At 32.4% G+C, this 16,081-nt stretch overlaps 1 protein-coding gene across 5 annotated transcripts in view; it reads right to left on the bottom strand.

Moving 5' to 3' along the window:
- LOC150084695 (B9 domain-containing protein 2-like) overlaps positions 1 to 16,081 on the bottom strand; it is a 48,724-nt gene that overhangs the window by 26,596 nt on the left and 6,047 nt on the right. For all 5 annotated transcript variants that reach the window (XM_090376559.1, XM_090376560.1, XM_090376562.1 and 2 more), the window contains one exon: positions 2,180 to 2,270. In XM_090376559.1, coding sequence (XP_090232685.1) covers positions 2,180 to 2,267 — 88 coding nt within the window. In that variant the 5' untranslated portion in view covers positions 2,268 to 2,270. The remainder of the gene's footprint in view (positions 1 to 2,179; positions 2,271 to 16,081) is intronic.

The raw sequence follows: 16,081 nt of genomic DNA, 5'->3' as shown, positions 1-16,081 counted from the left end.
TAGTCTGGGGCATATTTTAAATTAATAAGATCAATAAATTTAATCAATTAATTGTCAATACTATCCTAAATAGAACAGAATCTATTTAGGAAAATAATAGAATCCTAAATGCAGTGATGCGTATTATGCTATATAATTATACATTAGAGCTGCCTAGTTACCACAATTAAAAATTTGAATTCCCTACTACTCTATACAAAAACAATGGCTGCAAGATTCGAACGAAATAACGGTTTTACGTATATTAAGTAGTAATCTACAAAAACTCTTTGTCTAAATTAAAAATAAAAATAACCAGCGTAACTATAACTATAAGACTATGTATAAAGTACAATATAAAATAACAATTAGGTAAATAAAAAGGCAAACACTTAACGCTTTTTCGGAGCCTGTAATTCACAGCTGTAATTTTTAAAGAGAGTCAGCGCCGTCTCAGTGTGCTACTGCAGTAGAGAAAATTATAGAATAGATTAAGGATGCATGCACTTCTAGATCATCTGGACAGGAAGAGAAGTACAAATATCAAATTCCAAAGGCTAATATCAAATTCCAAAAAAAAACTATGCAAAAAATAATTCTGAATATTAAAGCTTCTGACACCACAACACAAATACATTTTGTACAAACTGGAACAATGTGCCACTATTAGGAAAGTGACAGGGTAAATAAAACATTTAATTACAGAGGTCAAAGGGTGGCTATGCACTGCTTTACTATGAGTTGAAGAGAGTATTGAGTGGAGTCCCAGTGTTTGGTATCAAGGTACCATCTTTCTGACATTTGTTAATGAGCTGGCACTTTAATTGCAGCATGATATACATACAATTAGTCCCGTCACGGCAAAAGACTGAATGTAAGCAGTTTTTCTTCCTTGTGTGAGTAACGTGATAAATCAGAGGTTGATTACTAAATGAGTAAATGTAGACCTATGCAACTTCACACCAGAACTTAAATTTTTTTGAAGGGTTTTCCTTACTCTCCCCCAAACCTGTTCTGTTCTTCCTCTTAATTTCCATCCCCCCACACACTTATGTGGGTGTGCCATTGGTTAAGCGAGATAAATTGCGCAAATGATATATCTGAGTCTCCACTTTGAAAGTAGCCTTCTGTTCTCTATCCTACCATTAATCTACTCTTTTACTGTCATGGATGTCTATTTTTCCTAAACTACCTAGAGTGGCAGAAGGAAGCCTATAATTCAGCTTTATTTTCTAGCAGACAGCCTATGAACTTCCTGGTGATTGCAACTTGCTAAGAGGCCAATTGTACAACACAACATGCCACTAAACATAAATCAACATAACATAGGGGCTGGCTATGCAAAGATGCTCATTATAGACATAACAAAGACACATATACATTTGTTAATAATGCTGAAGAAGAAGGCATACAAACAATGTCAAAAACTAGTAAGAGTGCTAAGTGACAGTAACCGAAGTGTTCTGCTTCAAGAAGGCAGTTTTTAGTTTTTCTGAAAAATGATAGTTACACAATATAAAATATAAAGTCCAACGTTATTGCTTGAGAAGCACCAAACTTAAAGTAGTATAAAATAAATATTTAAGAATAATTATGCAATCCAATGAGTCCTCTCAACATATATAATTATTGCAAGCACATGGTGTTTTATTTCTGATGTAGAGGAAGTTACTAGTAGGAACAAAGGTAATTTTATTATATAATTGCTAGGCTAGGCCACACACCTTGGTACTGTACACAGGTTTAAAGACTCAATTTTAGGAAGAGAAGAGATTTGCAATCAGCTCAAAAAGATGTAAGTCAGTAGGTAAATAGATAGATAGTTCAGTTTTGTGGGTTGTAATTTCTTCAGACTAAACGTATACATGGAAATTTTTTTTTCTTTCGCAAGTAGCACAAACTAAAGGATATATGCTTAATTCAGAAGGAGAGTTGTACTGTGGATATAAGAAAATCTTTTAGTCAAAGGTTCATTAACTGTTGCAAAAAAAATTGCCAACTAACCTTGTATGTAAGGAAGCATTGGGCAATTACCTAGATGAAAAATAGGAAACTTTTCTTTTCTTTTTTTTTTTTTTTAATACTGATCCAAATAACTTTCATTCACTATATCAGTTTCCCTTTATTCATATTAATATAACACCAAACCTCTAATATCATTCCCAACTAATTTTTTTAAAAATTAATACAACTGCATTACCTGTATGTATATTCCATTTGCAAAAGAGATTATGATCTAAGAATCCACTTGCACCACCAATTTGACCAATAATGTGGAGTTCGGCCATTCACTGAAAGTAAATGCTCAATTATAGATATACAAAACATGAAAACAAAATAATTAAATTGAACTAAACTTTTCCCAGGTCTTTGTCAATCATGGGATTGACGCTGTCAAAAATTTAAAGAATTTCCTATTTATTATTATTATTTTTTTTTGTTAGTTTTTTATAAATTTAAATACACTAAGTATGAATAAAACAATATTCATAGAACTTTGAATCATCTCCAGTTTTTGAAGTAATTAAAAAAAAATTATTTGTATATGTAAACACTGATACAGTATATTTATACTATATCCATGTAGTAGTAGTAGTGGCAAGTGATGCAAGAAAGCAAGTGTATGAGCTTATGCAGCACAGCCAAAAAAAAAAAAAAAAAAAACACACCATTCCCTCCAAATGCCTGTCCAGTTCCTCCTTAAATTTATTTAACCTATCAACTTCCACAATGACAGATGGAAGTTTGTTCCAGCAATTAACCACCCGCTGGCTAAAGGCAAATTTCCACACATCTATTCTACATCTGTCTTTTCTTAATTTGAATTTATGCTCCCTTAGGTTCGTAATCTGAACAAGTGGAAGGATCCCATCAGAATTCAGAGTGCTCAACCCATTCATGTTTATTATCAAGGGTTATAAAAATTATAAAAAGAGGATATGTTCCTTTACCAAGCCAACATATCCTCTATGGAAGTCCATAAATTGCCCTAGAACAACAAATAATTTAAACATAAACATTACCTCACATGATAAACTAAGAAACTTCAGTCAAAAATGAATATCCGGATGCTTTTTTTTTTGTCATTACTTCAAACCAAATAACAGAAAGTAAGTCACTTATTACAACTACATTTCACCTTCCTCAACACTTCTCCACTGGTTGGAGGCTATGCTGAAAATGTTCCCCATGTTCTTCACTCATATCATCCAAATCACCCCAGGGGCTCACATCTGGTGAGTATGGGCTTGGCACACCCAGGGTCCTCAGCTGGATATCATCATTCTTCTCTTTCTTGGTGATTTCCTTCTACTTTCTCTCTCTCTCTCTCTCTCTCTCTCACACACACACACACACACACACACACACACACACACACACACACACACACACACACACAGGGTAACTCAGAAATTTTTTTTGGCTGGTGCAGCATAAGCCTCAGGCTTCCTTGCACCATATGGCTATTAATAATAATAATAATAATAATAATAAATTTGGTTTAAAAAAAAGTACCAATTGCTGGGGCAAATAGTACAGCTATTCTGCACCTGAGTCTTCAGTACTGTTGAAATCTATTTTTTCCACATCTCCTTCTAGAGTTTCCCCAAGTATGACCATCATATACAGTGCCCAGATCTGAGGGAAAAGAGGGTGGTACTCTCTTTTTTTTTTTTTTTTTTTTACTAAAACTCCAAATATTAATGGTATGAGAAGAATAGTACTGTACATGGGCTGAAGATCAAATAGAAAGAAGCTACTTCTTGACATTAGACATAAATTTCTATAGAGTTTGGCATTTATTTAGAAGAAAAGTAATGCTAGGTGTGAAAAAGTTTGTTTTTTTTACATAGAAGAAAAAATAGTTGTGATGTGATTGTGCCAAGTGAGAAACTAGAAATAGGGGTAATTTTCATTAGAGATGTGTGATCTAGTCTGGAAATCTCAGTGTATCAAAGATGAGAATGGGAGCAGTAGCCTTTTATTTAAAAAATAAGACTGCATAGAGGTTTAGAAGGATTGAATTTAGCTAAGTTTTCTTTGGGCTTCTGGAAAATTACCTGGAGATCAACATTTTGAATGACATTGTTTCTTCAGAGCAATTTTTTTTAAGTGAAAGGCAGAATGTAGTGTATTATCATCAGTAAAACTAAGAACAGGATTTCCAGTCAGTGGAAGCAGCATTAATATGCAAATGAAAACAGAACTGAATACCAAGAAGCTGTTCAGAACTACCAGAGACAGAGAGACGTTTGCTGTGGTGGTCGCCGACCTCTGTTACAAGACGGCACATAGAGAAGAAGGAAACAAGTAGAAGCACTGAAACTTGAGACACACTAGCATGAAATTAAGAATTTATAAGACAGAGAGCCATCTATCATTACCTGCAGTGAGAGATCAGAGAGAAAACTGGTTACCAAATTGCAAAATACAGGTCGTTCCCAACTTTACGAGTTAATTCGTTCCTAGCGTGTGCTCGTAAAGTGGGAATTTATTCCCATAGATATAATGTTAAAAACAAGGTTACGTTCTTAACAATGAAATTAGTTAGCTAATTAGTTTATGTTTAAACAATGACTGATTTATCCAAAGAAATGAAAACAGCCTGTAAAATCAAGTAAATTATAATTTAAAGGAATTATTTATGACAACAAATGTTAAAGAATATTTATTCTTCATCATCATCGTCGACTAAATGCACACTTGTTGATCACTCATTGTTGAGTCAGCACTTGTTATTGGTTTGTTGCACAAGGAGTCGTCTTCTTCAGAAATGCTTCAGGAGGCAGTTGTTTCCAAGATAATCTCTTTTCTTTTCTTTATAAATTTCACGATAGCATGCATAACTGAGCATGGGCTTGGCAAACCCAGGGTTCTGAGCTGGATATCATCATTCCTCTCTCTCAGGGTAACTTGGGGAATTTTTTTTTTTGGGTGGTGCAGAATAAGTCTTGGGCTTCCTTGCGCCATATGGCTAATAATAATAAGCATTTTTTAACGGCACGCACAAATTGCAACTAACAAGGTACGCACAAGTGAGATTTCAACTAACACAATTTGCGGGGAATAACAAGTGTATTATTATTATTATTATTAGCTATATGGTGCAAGGAAGCCTGAGGCTTATGCTGCACCAGCCAAAAAAAAAAAAATTCTTGAATTACCCTTAGAGAGAACAAGGGTCAGAAGTAGAAAGGAATCACCAAGAGAGGGAAGAATGATGATATCCAGCTCAGGACCCTGGGTGTTCCAAGCCCATACTCACCAGATGTGAGCCCCTGGGATTGCATTATAACAGAACATATGATAATGATAAAAGTGTAGTGCATTTAATGATTTGAATTGGTAACTAATACAATTTACATCATAAAATGACCTTTTATAGAGATAAACGGCTTACTTATACAGCAAAAATTTCAACTTCCGAGGTCTTGGAATGAATAACTAAAGAACAATGTGTTATTGGGTTCACATTATGATATTTTCATGATATGGTGGTCCCTCTGGAATGGATTAATATTGTAAAGCAGGGTGCACTGTATTGTATGCACTGTATTGTTGCGTGGTTTAAAATGTGGGATTTATGAATGTTTAACATTCATTTTTTGCAATTAATCTTCATATTTTCGATTTTGTTGATACTGGGGAAAAAACTCGTAAAGCAGGAACTGTCTGTAAATCCATAAGATGGGAACTTAACACAATCAAAATTCAAGAGCAACTGCTAACCTTCCATCATTTTTTTCAAATATGTGGAACATGGGCCAGTATATCCATACTGGTGATCATTATTATATATTTTCCCAATAAAAATTAAAACTCTATAATATGGTATATCTGTTTTTAATTTCCTTCAAAATTATGGTTAATGTACCCCTTTTCACACAACTCGGTTATCTTTTTTTTTTGCTCCCAGCATTACTTTCCGTATAACAACTAATCACTCGGTACAAATCTAAAATCTGCCTTACCATGGAATACTGTTTTCAATTTGGATGGCTCCCCCCCACAAAGCATCCCCCTCATGCTTCTGGACTCCATTCAAAAGAGAGAAGTCAAGTTAATTAATGACTTCTCTTTTACAAAGTCTCTCCACACTCTCTCTGTCTCATAGATACTTGGGGAAAAAAAACTCGTAAAGCGGGAACTGCCTGTACAGATGGAAAATTCATAAGATGGGAACTTAACACAATCAAAATTCAAAAGCAAACATCAAGAGCAACTGCTAACCTTCCATCCCTTTTTTTTCAAATATGTGGAACATGAGCCAGTATATCACAAATGGGTGAACACTGATGGAATCCATACTGGTGATCATTATTATTTATTTTATATATTTCTCTTCTAAACCAGAAGAGAAATGATGCTGTAACTAGTCAGCATTCATTTATTGTTCAACTCCAAACTCCAAAATACCAACCTTTTCTCTTTTATCCCTTCTATTTTTGTAACAATCTTTCTTTCTCTTCTGTCTTCTAAGCTTTCAACCATCAGTACTAAGTATTATAGATTCTAATACCCTCATATTTGGAGTTTATATTATAAAAAAAAAAAAAAAAAAAAAAAAAAAGGTCAACATATCTAAGGCATTAGGTCAACATATCTATTATACATTACACCAGCATTTGGAGGAATTTCAATTGTTAAAACTTTCTCATTTAGAAATGGCAGGTGTCTAATCTCAGCGGAAAGGTACTTGTACCATACTTGGGAAAACCTTCAGCCAAAAAAGATGAATAACAAACCCAAAGCACAAAAAGATACACTTTCTAAGGATAAAAGGTGTACTGTTTGCATGCTTTCAATGCAACTAACAAGATATTACTTGAAATGAACATCACTTCAACTTGTATGTAATGTGCATAGTAAAAAAAGCGAAATTTGAAGTCACCCACTCCATATAAAGCAATAAATGTTTTCTTCAGATTTTTCTTTTTTTTGAACTCCAGATTATGGGTACACCTTGTCACCGCATTGCAAACACAGCCAAATTCGGGACGGATTAAAGCAAAAGAAGTGCGGTTTTTTAATAGACTGTCATTTTTGGCTAGTGAAAAAAAGGTTATGTTAGTTTTATGCCAGTAATTAGGGCCAGATTCAAGCAAAAGAAGTCACTTCCCCCAGAGGTGTACCCATAATCCGGAGAATAACCCTTTTTTTACAGCAAGTAAATTAATAATTTCTAAAGAAAATTAATTATTTTTTATATTACCTAAATTATAATTTTTTTTTCCTTTAATTTATTCTCTAATATTATAAAATGAACAGTAATATTTTTCCCTTGTTATGTATGCATAATTATAATGTTTAAGAAGGGTAAGAATAAAAAATAGTGTTGTTTTTCTATTTGGTAATTTTATCATATATTAAATCTGGCTCACTCATTCTAAAATTATTGTTGTAGAGTTGACTTTGCCTTATAGCTTGATGAAATCCTTGAAGCATGATGTCATTGACTCGGAATAAAGAATGGTTTTGATAATAACTATTAATGTCTATTAAAGTGACCAGACGTCCCAGATTATGCAGGACAGTGCCAGATTTAAGTCGTTAGCCCCCACATTGCAAACTGTCCTGAGTATAAGTAGCTACCATATCATGAAGTTAATTGATGCGAATTAAGAAGAAAGTGGACTTTTTGACAAGATATATTTAAAAAAATATGCTGGTGATTCAAAAATAAAAGAATGGAATGACGAAAGAATGACAACAGATATGAGGTGGGTCGAAATATTTAAACATTTTGACACAAGGGACACACCATGCAAGCATTTGAAAACGGTAATTGGATTTGCATTGCAACAGAAAGTGTTTTTTTCAGTAGTAAATAAGTTGTGGATGTCAGAAAAAACACAACTGACCATAGAAATGCTGAAAGCAATACTATAAGTTAAGTTTAATTTGGCTAATTCTTGTGAAGAATTTTATGAAGAAATAGCAATTAATGAAAAATTATTAAGAAAAATTCACCCAGCGGAAAAATATATTTAATTATATTATTTAATTTCTATTGTTTTTATTGTTAAAAGAGTATGTACTTTTATTATTATTATTTCACAGAAATACCTATATAATATAATTCTGTGAAATAAAACAAATATATGTGAAAAAAAAATAAATATAGGTTATATTAACCCCAGAGGCTCACATCTGGTGAGTATGGGTTTGGCACACCCAGGGTCCTGAGCTGGATATCATCATTCTTCTCTTTCTTGGTGATTCCTTTCTACTTTTTTTTCTTTCTCTCTCTCTCTCTCTCTCTCTCTCTCTCTCTCTCTCTCAGGGTAATAGGGAAATTTTTTTTTTTTTTTTTTTTTGGCCAGTGCAGCATAAGCCTCAGGCTTCCTTGCACCATATGGCTAATAATAATAATAATATAGGCTATATTTGTTTCTTTTTTTTTTTTAAGTGTGATATTTTATTTTATAAGTTTGGTTCAGAGAATTATATGTATTTAATTTACATTTTTAAAATTTTTTATTTATAAATTGTTTTTTAAAATGTGTATAATTTTTAGGCGGGGGAGGTTGTAAAATCGATGTCCCACATTGGAATACTAAGGATCTCATCAGTTTAATTTATACATTATTATCAAATCCATTCTTGAATATTTATTTATTCCCGATACTGGGCTTGAGTTTTGCATCTACAAAGGTATCATATATCTAAAGTGACCAGATGTCTTGGCTTTAAGTCGTTTGCCCTGCATTGCAAACTGTCCCGGATTGGACATGTAACCTCCATACTAAATGGCAAACATAATGCAAATGATTTGCATTATGTTTGCAGGGAACCAATAGTACAACGGAAAGAGGTTTTCTGGTAGTAAATAAGCTGTGGACGCCAACAAAAACACAGCTGACCGTAGAAACACTTAAAGCAATACTACAAGTTAAATGCAACTTTGCTAATTCTTGTGAAGAATTTTCTAAGAAATAGCAAATAATGAAGAATTATTCACTCCAGGGGAAAAATATATTTAATTATATTATTTAATTTCTAGTGTTTTTATTGTTAAAAGATTTATTATTATTTCACAGAGAAATAGCTATATAATATAAGTATTTCTGTTAAATAAAACAAATATATATGAAAAACAAAAAGAAATATAGGCTATATTTGTTTTGGGTTTTTAAGAAGTGTGATATTTTATAAGTTTAGTTCAAAGACATATGTATTTAATATATATTTTGTATGTGAATATTTTTTATAATAAAAATTTAAAAAAAATGTATGTGTATATTGTTTTTAGGTGGGGGGTTGTAAAATTGATGTCCTGCATTGGAATATTAAGGATCTGGTCACTTTACATATCATTCAAAATGTCTGAGGAAGGAATCGATTTTATGATATTAGCCAGTTAATTTTTAAATACGAAATTAAAGTAATTGATGTTTTTGCACAAATTACTAAAATCAGAATATCTTAAGACATTGATTGTATTTGAACAATTAGTATAATGGAGAAAATAGGCTCATGTGTGTTTGTATTATTTCAGGTATATATGATTACATAGAGACGCTCCCTCCCCCCCAACTATTATTTTAACAGAAAAAATTGAACAAAGAAATATAAAAGATATGCAAAAACGCATGTCAATAGGCAGGGAATTTACTGATTAAATTTTAACTGGCGGTCAGATCAACTTATAAAAGACATTTAATATTATATACAGATTATGAAAACAATTCAATGGGGAATAAAGACAATTCCAGGTATAACTACAGTTTAAAGCCAGAGGTCACGGTCAGCTTGCAAGTCACCGCCAACTCCAACCTGTCGCGAATTGTTCTGACAGAGCAGTTCTGACTTGTAAACTAACCTGTAATTCTTACGGAGCATGCGCAGCGCTTGCTGAATGTGATTTGACAGAATTAAAAATAAGATCTTTCAGTTATTTTTTTAAGTACTTTTAATCTGTTTTCAGATATAATTTAAATAATTTTCTACATTTTCAGGAAGAATAATGAAATCTAAGAACTTTCAGTAATTGTTGTATACTTTTAACGTTTAATGCATCACAGCCAGATCGCAAGTTAGTATCAGCTCCAACTTGACTGAGCATGTACGATGCTCACTGTATCTGCCAGTCCACAGAGTAGTAAGATACAGTGTCAACTTCCACAGACAATAATGTTAATTCCAGTTACACGTTAAAACGCATAGAAAGTGGTGCCACAAATTTCGGACCTAAGAAACAGGCTGGAACATTGCAAAGAGAATTTTCTACAGCTTTATAATTGTGATGGACAATATATCGGTAATACTCCAGATCTTGGGTACAAGTTCATATTTCGACTAACAGTCAGAAACAATGCAGTGATTGACAGCTGCCACTCACTGCTTTCCACGCCCACATGTAATACGCCAAAGTCACGTGATATCATAATACATCAAAGTCTAAATGAACATAAAGAGAAACTACAATACATTATTAAAATAAGCGAAAAGAATTATAAATTTTGAAAAATAAGTCGGTTTTTTAATTAAATATCTTCCAAAGTTTAAACCTAATCTTTGGTTTAAATATCTTTTACAGCTGTTTTTTAAATAGGGATCTCTTTTTTTCGCTATAAAACAGCGGTGAGGAGGGGAATGAAAAGCCTAACTATGATTCCTGATAGCGAGGGTCAGGCATAATCTTTGGTTAGAATATCCATTACCGCTGTTTTTAAATAGGGAAGTCATTTTCCGCTATAAAAACAGCGGTATGGTGGGGAGTAAACGTCACATTCACTCGCTCCATTGGGACCAAACAAGGAACAACAACAACAAAAAAAGGAAAATAACACGTGACGGCAGTAGAGCACACAGCAGCAGAGAGTAATATGCGTAAAAGGCACAATAACGAAAGCAGAAAACACCTGACATGACAAGCAAAAGGTAGCACAAAATATACTAACAGCACCAGGAAAATGGCAACGAAAAAAACCAAATGCACACGTGCAAATGATAACTTCGTACTTCCCTCTAAACCAAACTAAATTCACATCCAATGAAACAATCAGAAGCAAAAATTATGCATTCACAGTAATCACCCAATCACAGAACTCAACTCTAATATATCTCCAGTAGTTTAAGAGCATGCCCACTGCACAGAGAAAACTTGTACCCAAATTCTGGAGTATAGCAAATATATCAATTCACTGATTATTAGTATGAAATATTCACAATTCATTATTGTTTCAATACAAAAAAAAAAAAGACAGTGTAAAAGATGGAAGAATAATGAAATATAAACATAGGTAAAAATATCGGCATGCTTAAATTAACTGTTATGATAGCCATATGGCAACGCTAAAAGCAGCTGTTTTCTTCCTCCTCAGTTCAAACCTCTGTTTTTGCCCCACTACCTTTTTCTTTCTCCCCTTTTTTCTCCCTTTTTATAATTTAAATTCATTTAAGTATACATATGGTAATTTACATATGTATTTTTAATTTAATTCTTTTCCTTTATTTATTTATTACTTTTGCTATGGCATCCTATAAAATGAACACTGCATCATATAGCTGCTAACCATAGCCACTGATGATTTTTTTTTTTTTTTGTATACTACACGAAAATACAAAGAATCTGGAATCAATGAAAAATTAGGAATACAATTATGTGACTAATTTTGACTGTTTTATTGCTGAGTTGGTTATTTTCTTTAACAAAATTTAGCATTCTTTCATTTAGATCACTATTTATTTGAATTAGCTTTACAACAACAAAAAAAAAAAAAAAAAAAAAGGACAAACTTCACACTTTATTATTCAAATTTCTTTAATTTATAAAGTTTCTCATTACATATGAAAGATTTGAATTATACATTGTCTTCTGTAAATTGAAATAGTAATATCATCACATGAACTCTTCCGTAATATATACAGTACATCAAAAAAACATACTGATTTGTCATAAAATTAAAAGCAAGATTTATATGCCCAGTACAAGCAACATAAGCAAATAAATTAATAATAAAAAAGCACGATGTGTCACAGTCTTCAATACAATCCTTGATTTCATAAACCATAAAGATGCTATGCTATGATGTTACTGAGAGATAAGCTTTGCTTCCTTTGTAAATACAAAAATCAGTATCTTTCTTACAACTCCAGCAATCAAAATTCAGATAATTTTCATACTGGAGTTGTAAGAAAGATACTGATAAAGACTGAAACATGTTTAAGACTTTCTTGTGGATAGTTCACTAGACTAAAACAAGTGGGAGCTGTCATTTTCAACAATATCAGAACCTTTTTTTTAAACTATGATGCCAATTCTGAACTATTTTTTTTTTATAATTTAAATAGGTTAAACTATAGTTTAATCTATTTAAATTATATAATTTATATATTAATTTATATAATTTAAATAGGTTAAACAGGTATTTTTCATATTTACAATAATCTTCAGGTCTGGCTTTCAGAGACATTCTGAAGATTACTTTGGAATGTCTCTGAAAACCAGAAGAAGACACTTCAGTGGTTTGGAGTTCACCAGACAATAGAATTCCATCCAATTCTATGAAATGAAATTGTATCTTATTTGTGGATTTGTCATGTTTTATGTAGTTCAGAATAGTCAGTTAATATTGCTTTGATACAACTGATCTCTAATAAAAAAATCATGACACAATTTTTCCCTCTAGCTTTTCACAGCACATGTTTAACATTTCCCAGTAACTACATGTGTTTAACATATTTAAATTTTTTTTTTTTTTTTTTAAGGGATTTTGATGCAGGACTAGACCAGTAAGCCAAGTTCACATTTTTTATTTTAACGTAATTTTCAAGAATGACTGAATAAGCACTTTTTGCATATTATCTTTGTGCTTGTGGTTCCCGATCTACTCAAGGTCAATAAAACATGTTTTATCACAAACATGTTATTTTTACAAAATTTTCCTTATGAAATAACAAATCAACTTCAGAAAAGAAGAATATTTGATACACATATCATTGTGTTCAACAATTCCTTTGATGGCCATTTCAATCGATACTCTTCACATTAAAATCTTTAAAATACAACAATTTTTCAATATCAAGATCTTTTGGGCCTAATAGTAAATTTTTACATGTTTCACAATTGTTGCTCTTGAAAATATTTCTGGCTAGGTTGTTGTTTGTTTGGTTTTTAGGAGCATTAGCAACTAAGGCCATATTGCTCCGGGGATATGCGGTGGTCATATCCCCTGACCTTTCCGCATCCTCCGTATTTGGTGGTCACGGGCTCGAACCCCGGTCTAATCAAGAAGCGTGTGCTACGCACTGCTCCTGCCCACCTGGCTATGGAGGCGCCTCTGGCTAGGTAACCTGAGACATATGCCAGTACATTTTCATCAGAAATATCCATATCTTCACTGTACCTGGTTGATTCTCTCTCACTTTGTCAGTGAGACTTACTGGCTCACTAGCAATCTGGTGAACCAATTCAAGCAAAGTATCAGTATGGTTTAAGAGGCCAAGAAGAACAGCAACATCATCAGTTTTCACAATTAGATAATGCACTTTGTTTATTCATTACATGCACAGTTTGTCTTTTTCCTGCATAGCTGTTATTTGCTTCCTTAAACAATTCAGCAAAACAGGGCAGAATTTGGCTTATTAGCAATGTTCAACATTAAATACTCCAGGGTTTTTCTGCTTGGTAAACTCAGCTTCCTTCTCGATAACTTACAAGTAAAAAAGTCAAAACCATAGATGATAATTAAAAAAAAAAAAAAGGTTAATATGAGCAGGAATGGCAAGTGGATAAATGTGGCTCTCAGAGCCACATGCGGATCTTCGTTGAGTTAAGTGCGGCTCCCATTGAAAATTTAAATCTGTTTTTTTTTATTATTATTTCAGAACTTTTTTCACGGAATCTTGTTAAATTAACTAAGTAACTAATATTTTGTTATACGGATTTTATGTTGTGTTTATTTTTTTTTTTTTTATGTCTAGATATTTTGCTATTTTTATTTTGATTATAAATAAATACACTGCTGGCGCCATCAGCGGACTTGTGCAACACTACACCGGGAGTGGGTAGAAAATGTGACCAAACCTCCCAAAAGAGTTTTAATTTCAGACTTTGGAATTAAATTTATTTAAATTTTTTGATAACATGACCTCAGAAAATATCAAAAAAGAAAATACAAACAAGAAAATTGAATCTTTCAAAAAGAATGGGTAGAAAATTTTGCTTTTATTGACAATAATGGAAAGTCGTTGTGTCTTATTTGTAAAGTTACAATTGCAAACTACAAAGTAAGCAATTTACGTCGCCATTACGAAGTAAGTCATCCCCACTTTTCAACTCAATATCCACTCAATTCAAAATTGCAAACAGAGAAACTTAAGTCCTTGCAATCTGGTCTTCATAAGCAACAAGGACTCTTGTCTTCTTTTAGTTGCAAAGATGACAGAGCAAACGACGCTAGTTTTTTGATAGCTTGGAATATTGCTCATGTCAAACGTCCATATGGAGAAGGAGAATTTATTAAAAGAAACTTGGAAGAAGTGGTTAAAGTTCTGGATCCAGATAATACAAAACTACATAAATTGATCGCTCAGGTTCCTATGTCACGTTGTACAACTGAGCGTCGTATTGGTGCAATTAGTAAAAATGTTGAAAATAGTTTGATGTGTGATTTGAAAAATTGTACAGCATTTAGTTTAGCTCTCGACGAGTCTACATTCATTCAGGATGTTCCACAATTGGCCGTTTTTGTCCGCTATGTATCTGCAGATGTAAATGTGAAGGAAAAAAATGTTAGACCTAGTAGCTCTTATCGAAACAACTTGCAGTATCAATTTTAGAAATGCGCTTGATGAAGTAATGAACAGGTTTGAATTGCCTCGTGATAAACTCGTAAGTGTTGCAACTGGCTGAGCGCCTGCAATGATAGGGAAAAACCAAGGTCTCATTGGTCTTTTAAACAATGATCCTAAAATTCCACATTTCTTACCTCTTCACTGCATAATTCACCCCTCGAGCATCTCATAGCGAAGTACTTCAAATATGAAAATGTGTGAAAGATTGTTTTGAAGATTGTGAATTTAATTAGAACAAATGCCAAAACACATCATCAATTTAAGAACTTTTTAGAAGAGTTGCGAGTGAATGACGAAACAGATGAATTGCCCAGTGATTTATCCCTATGGTGTGTTGTAAGATGGCTGCCAACTTACAATGTTTTGAGCTGTTTTGTGGAACTCCTAAATCCTATCATAACATTTACAAAAGAAAAAGGAAAAAAATACCCAGAATTAGAAAATGAAACTTGGCTTTCTGACTTAATGTTCCTTACAGACATTATAGAACATTTGCAAACACTTAATTTGGCTTTACAAGGAAAGGAAAAAATTATTATTGATTTGTCACAAACTGTATTTAGTTTTGAAGCTAAACTTTGGCTTTTTGTGTACGATCTTAAGAACAAAATATTTAATAATTTTCCACAAGTAAAAGCAAATATAATTAATATCAAAGAAGAAAAGTTAGATGAATACAAAGAAAGATTGGAAGAATTGCAAAAAGATTTCAAACATAGATTTGAAGATTTGTAAAGTTTTAAATCTACATTTGCATATTTTGTGAACCCATTTATTTGTGATATTATTGAAGATGGATTTCCAATTTCTGAAATAATACTTGTTGAAAAAGCGGCTGGGGAATTGGAGTTATTAGAGATGAAAGAGGATCAGGCATTGCAAATGCAGCACAAATCTACTTCTATAATTGAATTTTGGAAACTCGTGCCAGAATCAAAATATCCACATTTAAAGAAAGCTGCTTGCTGTCTAATTGCAATTTTTGGTACAACATATTGCTGTGAATCTTTGTACTCCACAATGAAGTTCGTGGTCGAAATATCATTCACAGTTGACCAATCATCATCTCACTGAATTGCTGCAGATGGCTTTAACAAATTTTACGCCAAATTTCAAAGATTTGAAATTCATTAAATATTATACTTTTTATTAATGCATTTTTATTATATTTTATTTTTATTATTAAAATTTTGAAATAATTATTTTGTATTTTCTTTCTCTTAATTATATTTTCTTATATATATATATATATATATACTTTACATAGCATTTAAGACTTGTGTAGAATATGTAATCATAC

The sequence above is a fragment of the Mastigoproctus giganteus genome, chromosome 6 (assembly GCF_048544385.1).
Source record: "Mastigoproctus giganteus isolate SK-2022 chromosome 6, ASM4854438v1, whole genome shotgun sequence".
NCBI lineage: Eukaryota > Metazoa > Arthropoda > Arachnida > Uropygi > Thelyphonidae > Mastigoproctus > Mastigoproctus giganteus.
Note: the sequence above shows the minus strand (reverse complement) of the source record. Positions and strands in the feature narration are given on the sequence as shown.